Below are 8383 nucleotides of genomic sequence, written 5' to 3' on the forward strand. Positions count from 1 at the left end.
CAGAGAGCGAATGGGGGGGGGGGGGGGGGGGGGGGATGCATTTAATTCTGGGAGCAGTGAGGCTTGAAATAGGGCAGTGGCGTAAAGTGCCATAGGGCTGCCACCCGTGTGGGGTTGCACATTGAAAACAATAGGGGCGTAGTTTTTGTGAAGTGTGACGTTTGCCGCAAGTGTGTTTTCGCCTTTATGGTCAGAGCCCCCTGCTGGACAATTTGAGACATTACAGACTGTTTTATCTTTATAATATTATAAATGACAATGAAAATATTACGTTTCCACGTATCTGTGGTTCACAACGCCAATACCGACATCTCGATAATCAGCCGATATCAACCAGTAATGACCAACGTATCAGACTCTAGTCTGGCCAGGCTGACAAAGTGTTTCAGAGATGGAATGAAAATGTTGCTAGAATCAGCCTCCCCCTTCACATTCGATCTTCCCAGTCCCTAGAGACTTTTAAATCCTCCCTAAAAACCTTTCTCTTCCACCTGGCGTATCATTCAGCCCGAGCACGATGATCTCAGTTTTTTAAATTGCTATTTTAATGTTTGCTATTTTTCTGTTTTCTTATCATTATTTTCTACATCTATTCTATTTTTATTATTGATGTTGTTTTAACTCTGTACCCACCTATGTGCAGCACTTTGGTCGACTGCCGTCGTTTTAATTGGCTCTAGAAATAAATCCTGACTTGACTTGACTTACTAACTGGAGCCAAAAGCTTCATATTCATGTATCTAGCTAATGTTAGCTAAAGCTTTGAATCAAAGTGTGTCGTCCGCCTCACTCCCTGCCGCTACAGACCATCTCACCAGGAGGAGAGTTGGTAGAGGCTGCAACAACCCTAATCCAGCCAGTGCAAACCCCTTGCTATGGGGGACCAGACAGCCCCAACTCCCTGCTAGATCAGCAAACTTTCTGTTGCTGCAGTTACACAAGATAGACCCAGTGCTGCTGCTGGCCACCAGCCCGCCCCGACATGCAGCGCTGGGGGTTTTGCACTGGCCAAATTTGAGCCGCTACAGCTGCTAACCAAAGGTCTGTCTGGGAAAACACTGGGCTACTGTATGAAGCATGTGCCCATGGTCATCTGGTGGGAGGGGCTTAGTAAAGAGTGCGAAGAGCTGCAGGAGAAGGATGTATATTCAAATTCTGCCTTTTATGTTTTTGCCATTTTCAGATTTCAGCCTACCCCGCAACAGTGTTATACTAATCTGACACTAACATATTGATTGTTCCAAAAATTACATCAACGTTAAGAAGAAGAAAAAAAACACTCCAAATCCACAAGATTAAAAATTCATTTAAAAGTACTGTGGGCTTTGAATGGTGATTTGACGAATGTGTTCTTACATATATTTTATTGCACACTTCCTCTACCAACAACTCTTGAGGAACCACCGTTCTTCTCTGAACTGAATACAGACATAATTCCTGCGGTGAATACAGACATAATTCCTAAAGTTGTCAACTAATGGCTCAGCATTATGCAGATATTCTAATGTAGTCCAAAATGTGCAAGTGCAGCTGAATCTGTAAGCAGTGCAGAGGAGATAATGTGGGCTGTATGAACAGTGCGACTGCAGCAGAGCAGCAGCAACTCTACCTCACAGCAGGAGGCTCAGACGCTTTAGAACTTCCTCCTGTTGGACACGATCAGCGTAATAACACCACAGCATTCAACACTAACCAGTCTGTCCAGGTTTGTAGATGGGCTTATCAGTCTGGATGATGTGGATGAAACCAGGAGGCTCGATGAGGATTTTGGACTTCTTGCTCATCGAGGCGCTCTCACCCTGAATGGTGACGTTTATGGTTGCCACAGTTTTGGTGCGCACTGTTGGGACCTGAAACACCAGAAAAACACACGTGTCAGAGAGGACCAGGGGATATTTGAATCTTCAGGAGGAGAGACAGAAAGAAAGGGGAGGGTGCTTTTAAATTTAGTTTTGTGCAGAAGCACAACTTGTGCCCAGCCGAGAAGCACTTCTCTAGATTGTACATTTTGTCTCTGCAGTGCAACATCTGTCAACTATAATGGTACAAATTGAGCAACAGACTTCTTCCACTACACAAGGTTAATTATGAAATGTCGTCATCCTTGTGTAGCATATGTTTTCACTTGCTAATGTAGCTGCTATTATATAACAGGGACTTGAACAACTTCCAAAATTTGTGAGGGGTGTTTTTCCCCCTCCTTGTGTGTGTGTGTGTTGTGAGACTGAGGGTAGGGGGTCGGGAGCAGGGGGGTGTAGTCCAGAGGAATGCAGGTACATAGCTAGCCTTTGGCAGAAAGCAGCCTTTGTTTAGTTGCAGATAGACAAATGCCAGACTCAGCCTGCCGCAGGGCCAAACACTGGGGAATGAAGTGAAACTAAGTGCTATTGTCATAGAGCTGATTGGGGTCGGCAGGTCGTTTCGCATCAATATGGAGCAAGCCCCGTAAGTTGCGTAACAGCGGGCAGCGGTGTGACGGAAACCAGAGCACTAATTTACAGAGAACCATTGGCGTTGACAGCCCCAGTCATGGCGCCAGCTGGATAATTAGGTACATAATGACTGTGGTATTTGTGCCATTAGTTTAATGGGGGGGTTAGAGGACGAGGAGAGGAAAGTACACTGCGCCTGGAAACCTCATGGATGCATTTAACCACTAAAAACATTAAAAGTTAAGATGTGCTCTGGTCGTCCTCGCTGCCACTGACGATGCACAAGCAAATCCCAAAGTGAAATATGACACGCCACTCTGCAAATTGCCAAACTGTGTGTACACATGTTGAGTCAGACCTGGAAGTTTAAGCAGCGGTAAAAGTCCCTTTCGACAGCCTCCTCCAGGATGGCCGTTCTGCCAGAGTCCATTTCGAGGGCGATGGTCAGAGAGACAGGCTCGGTGGGGCCGTGGATGTGGGCACACAGGGTCTCCTGTTTCCCTCCTCTCACCTGGGAGCTCACAGTCACTGCAAAAATACTGCAGGTAGAGACAGGACATTAGTGGAGATTGAAAAGGACATGATGTGCTACAGATCCAAACAAAACAACTAGGGCTGCCCCTTAAAAGCTGGAGATTCAAATAGTCAGTTGGAGACCCCTCAGTTGACTGAGTCGAACAGTCTTTTGTTTTTTTTGCAAGTCTAACCGCTGTGCAGTGGATTTCTGGGGATGTTTTGGTCCCCAGATTTTGCTGCAGAGTGACTTTCACGCTACTCTTTGGTACAGTCAGCTGCGGGCGTGATGCAGTGGCACAGAGGAGGAGAAACTTTCCATCGTAAGGCTCAGAGATACTTATTATGACACAGCCTCTATACAACAACAACAACAACAAAAGGCAGCCCAATGGATCATTTCTGACAAGAAGAAATACTTGTTTCTACTCCAGCATTACAATAGTCGTTCGTATGGATTTTGTGATCGCAATAATGTTTTTTGTCAATTATTTGAACCCTGAAACTTCTCTAGTGCCCACTGAGGCTGAGCATGTAGCAAATCAGTTAGCTATTATTGGCATCACCTGTTTGATTTTGATTTTATTCAATAAATTAACACATAGAACACAAATGTGCTTTGAATGTTTTGGAGCCAGCCTCAAGTGGACATTTGATGAACTGCGCTTTTTGGCACTGACACACTGACTTCATTGTTCGGCTGAAAAATCGAAGGTTCCACTTGGTAAATACCCACAGTACACTACCTGCTCAGCATCAAGTGGCAGACAGACGCAATTAGTAACCAGCTGGTGGACACAGCTGAGCAATTAGCAGCTAAAGAGACAGATAAGTGCTGGAGGAGACCAAAACAGAGCTAAAAGAAGAGTGAACATTGGGCTTACATTCACCAAGGGGCCAAAAACCCAACTCTAAATGAACTCTAATGTTGCTTTCTGTCTATTCGATATGTTAATAAGCAAATATTCACATTCACTATATCAACTTTAACAGTGATGTCAGTGTTGTGCTAACAGCTGAAAGGCAAAGAAGACTTTTGTTGCAGGTTTACAGTTAAATTCATCAGGATGTTGCTATAAAGTCATGACTTATTTCCTGCGGTCCTGGGATCTCATTTATAAAACAGTGCGCATGATCCATGCTAAAAATGTACATGTGGACAAAAGCCAAACATGCTTGGCTTGGCTAAAAAATATTCAACAATTTTTAAACTCAAGCTTCCACCTCACCATCTGCGTCACCAATTTCCTGTCTCCAAAAGGTTCGTAAGCATGGGTCTAAGTTTCTCCCATCAAGTCTGTTTTTATTGATCACAGTTTTTCTGTGGGAGGTGGCGTACCCCTCTTACAGGCTTTATTTTGTGTGCACACAGTGTTTATAAATCAGACTCCTGTAGTCTAGGCTAGGAGGCAAGCAAGAATAGGGAATCACATACGCAACTAATATCTCATTTTCACTCTAATACCAGAGCTGGGCGATACAGAGAAAATCAAATATCACTGTATTTTTGACCAAATATCTTGATATCAATATCCCGATGACATTGTAGCGTTGACTATTGGTGCTTTCACAAAATTACATCACTTAACTGTAATTCAGCCTTTGAAACCAGGAAAAGAGAACATTAACGATATTCCAACATCTAAAATCTAAGATGGAGAAGATGGAGTTTTTGCAGGTCCGTGAACCCAGTACAGGTGAAACTCTTTCTTTTTTCCTCGGCAGCAGTTTGTGGAGTTTTGAGTGGCGAGGTTAATAGGTGATCAGTTGATCCGATCAGAGCTGATCAGATAAGATTGATGAATGACAGGAGCAGCTGTCTGTGAATGAGTGCAAACATTTAGACCCAGCGCAATGAACGGTTTCTGTGCTCCTTCGTTCTGCTGCTCCGTCTGTTCTCAGAGTACGCTCTGCACTGCAAGAGTGGGAAGCAATTAATAGCTGAACGGCAGAGGTTTTAATCGTGTTGGGCCGCTACAAATAAATGAAACGCAATTTTAATTTCATGAGTAATTTTCAGGTTGTTTCAGATCAGATACCCTAGCCCTTGTATTCAGGCCATTAGAATCCCAAACATACTGAAAACACCCTGTAAAATAATTAGATAATAATAATAATATAATAATAATAATTTAGACATAGACCTTGTAAAATGTAACAGACCATAATAAGTTTTTAACTGTTGTATTCTACCTTAAACATGGAGCCAATCCAACTCCTTTAAATGGTTTGGGCTAGTAAACGTTCTTGGACCAAGATTGTTAAATAAAGTTAATCCATGAGGTGGAGGTGAACATTGGGAGATCAGTTAGAGAATTTTGACATTAAAGCAGCTATAATCAATATTTTTACAAGAACAATGGGTTACAAAAAGGTGAAAGGTGTCACTCTTATCATTAAAAACCACAGACTGCGTAAATAATGGACGTAGCTACCGTGACGTCACCCACTGGTTTGTTGATTGCTATTTTGAAGTCTCTAGTTTGGCATTTTTGCCGATGCTATCTTGGTTATTGGAGCCTGAAGTGGTCATATTTGGACCATATTTGACTCATAGACAGTAGCCACACCTCACAGCTTGTCACTCAATCGGCCTCGGCTCTATGGAGCTTCGGGCCTTCATAAAATGTAAATGGATGAGTTATAAAAAAATGTTACCCTCTGTACAGTTGTTATGAATGTTGCAATTAGTTATAAAGTTCAAAACTGTTTTTGTACCAGGCTGTAAACATGTTTATTTCTGCTGTAAAGTTGAGCATTTTAACATGGAGGTCTGTGGGGGTTCTCTCTGTTTTGGAGCCAGCCTCAAGTGGTCATTCAATGAACTGCAGTTTTCGATACTCAAGCATTGGCTTCATTTTACAGCAGAAAAATCAAAGGTTCCGCTCAGTAAAAACCCACTGTGCACTCCCTGCTCAGCACCAAGTGGCAGACAGACACAGTTAGCAACTAGCTGAAGGACACAGCTGAGCAATTAGCAGCTATAGAGACTGATATAAGTGCTGGAGGAGACCAAAACAGAGCAAAAAGAAGAGTGAAATATGGGCTTACATTCATCAAGGGGCCAGAAACACAACTCCAAATAAATACTAATGTTGCTTCCTGTCTATATATGTTACCTATGTAAATAGGCAAATATACACTAGGATTGCAGCGGTATGAGATTTTCACGGTACGATAGCCGCCTCAGAAAACATCGCGATTTTATGGTATCACAGAATTATTTTCAGTCAGAACGACCCTTGAAGTAATTAATATGGAAGGGTTGTTTCTGGTTAAACAACCTTTTGTTTTTTGTTTTTTTTAAACTATAAACTTAAAACCATTTTTAAATGGAAGTTTGTGTAAAAAGTCTCCCTTTTGAAACAACCTAAATAAAATAACTAAAATAAAGTTGAGATTTAATTGTCCAGTTGCATTTTTTTTAATACTGTAGATAAGCAAATGTACACAATAAGATAATCGTCAATTTAGATATCACGGTATACCTTGAAACCGGAACCGCTACAACAGTGATGTCAGTGTTTTGTTAACAGCTTAGTGGGCAGGAAATCTGTTTTTGCAGGTTATAATGTGCAAAAAGACCAGTGGTGGAAAGTAACTCATTATATTTACTCCAGTTTGAGGTATTTGTACTTACATGGGTTTTTCTATCTTCTGCTGCTTTATACTTTTACTTCACTCCATTTTAAAAAGGACATGTCGTGCTTTTTACTTCACTACATTTACAAAAAATATAATAATATCAGTCGCAGAACTTTTACTTTTGATATTTACACAGTTTGGTTACAATCTGTACTTTTACTCTTTTTTCTCAACTTTTATATTGTGGTCCTTCTACTTAAGTGCATATGTGCAGATTATGGAGAGATATATGGGACACGTCCCCCTCAATGTTTAGTATTTGTTCCCCTCAATAAAATGATGCAGAAAAGTTACACAAATTGGTGCACAAAAAATTCACCAGACTACAGGACCCCCAAGCCTCTGCTTCATGTGGCCCCCAACCAAACGTTGACACCAAACCTACGCCCCTACTTAAGCAATAGATCTGAGTACTTCTTCCACCACTATGCAAATCAATATTAGAAATATGGTGTTACTTTAACATGCTGTCCATGTAAATAGCAGGGAAGGACACCCAAAACAACCACCGTGCTGAATATGTTGTGTTTGAGGCTGGTTGGTGTACAGGGGCCTGCTGCTGCTGCTGCTGCTGCTGCCAATGAGAAATAAAGGACACATTTAATTGAGTTTTGGGTGGTGCTGCTGAGAATATTGATGCCGTTTTATCCGGAGCGGAAGTTGCATGATGATGAAAAATCATTGGACTTTGATACTAAACTATGAGAGGCATTTGAGTTAAGATGACCACAGTGCAGATCACACACACACACACACACACACACACACACACACACACACACACACACACACGGGGCTGCAAAACAAAGGTCAGGACATGATCAATATGCAGAGATGAGAGAAGAGAAAGACATCTGTTTGGCCTCAGAGTCTTAAACAGCATCACATGTTCCCTTTAAACTGATAATGAGTCTCCACTTTAGATGATTTAATAGATTCATTAAATAAGAACTTTGGTATTTGGGTGGTATTTTCACATACTACACACACACACACACACACACACACACACACACACACACACAATGGTGGGTACTGCTCCTCTACAGATTGCATAACAGCAGCCTACCCTGAGGCCAACCACTGGACTCTGCTGCACCAGGACGATACTTGCTCCCTGATACCAAACATCCAACAACACGACATCAAATTCAACTTTTCGCAAACTTCATCACGTGCAGCTGCCTCTCCTGCAAACACCGGCGCGTGCACTTGGCGTCTCCTCGTGTGACGCACACAGCAAACTTTTGCAGACAAGCCGAGATGCGACAGTTTGTTAAGAAAGCGCATTTGTCCTTAACTTACGTGTCATTGAGGTGGGCCGATGTCGCAGTTTGCAGGAGCGCTGAGGCGATGATGACAGCAAACATTTGGAGGACAGGTGCCATGTCTGCACAGCACAGTCGGTGCTTTGCTTTGCAAGCAGCGGGACAACTTGAGCGGAGCGGACTGCACCGGAGGAGGACGTTACTCCCAGCTTGTTCCCCCCACTGCGGGCCGGAGTCAGAGAGAGGCGGATAGGGATGTGCAGGGCAAGTTGCTCAATCGGAGGAGGAGGTGGTTTGCTGTTTATACCCCCAAACCACCTCCACCCCCTCCCTTTCAGTCACTCCCCCCCAACTCCGTTGGACCTTTGCAGCCTCCTCCCTATTCCCAACAGAGTTTCACTTCCCAAAAGTTGAATCACACAGTCCTGCCTGCTGCCAGCTCCACTCCTCCAGTTTCTGAGGAATTTCAGAAAAGTGCACACCGCAGTGGGTGAGGGGGTGAATACAGGAGCTGGTCTCATACAG

At 43.0% G+C, this 8383-nt stretch overlaps 1 protein-coding gene across 3 annotated transcripts in view; it reads right to left on the minus strand.

Annotated features, from left to right (window-relative positions):
- LOC126403976 (alpha-2-macroglobulin) overlaps positions 1–8138 on the minus strand; it is a 44125-nt gene extending 35987 nt beyond the window's left edge. For all 3 annotated transcript variants that reach the window (XM_050066890.1, XM_050066889.1, XM_050066888.1), the window contains exons 1-3: positions 7896–8138; positions 2791–2971; positions 1694–1850 (exon numbers count right to left, since the gene is read on the minus strand). In XM_050066890.1, coding sequence (XP_049922847.1) covers positions 1694–1850; positions 2791–2971; positions 7896–7978 — 421 coding nt within the window. In that variant the 5' untranslated portion in view covers positions 7979–8138. The remainder of the gene's footprint in view (positions 1–1693; positions 1851–2790; positions 2972–7895) is intronic.
- Positions 8139–8383: the final 245 nt, after the last annotated feature.

This window comes from Epinephelus moara, chromosome 2 (genome assembly GCF_006386435.1).
Source record: "Epinephelus moara isolate mb chromosome 2, YSFRI_EMoa_1.0, whole genome shotgun sequence".
Classification (NCBI taxonomy): Eukaryota; Metazoa; Chordata; class Actinopteri; order Perciformes; family Serranidae; genus Epinephelus; species Epinephelus moara.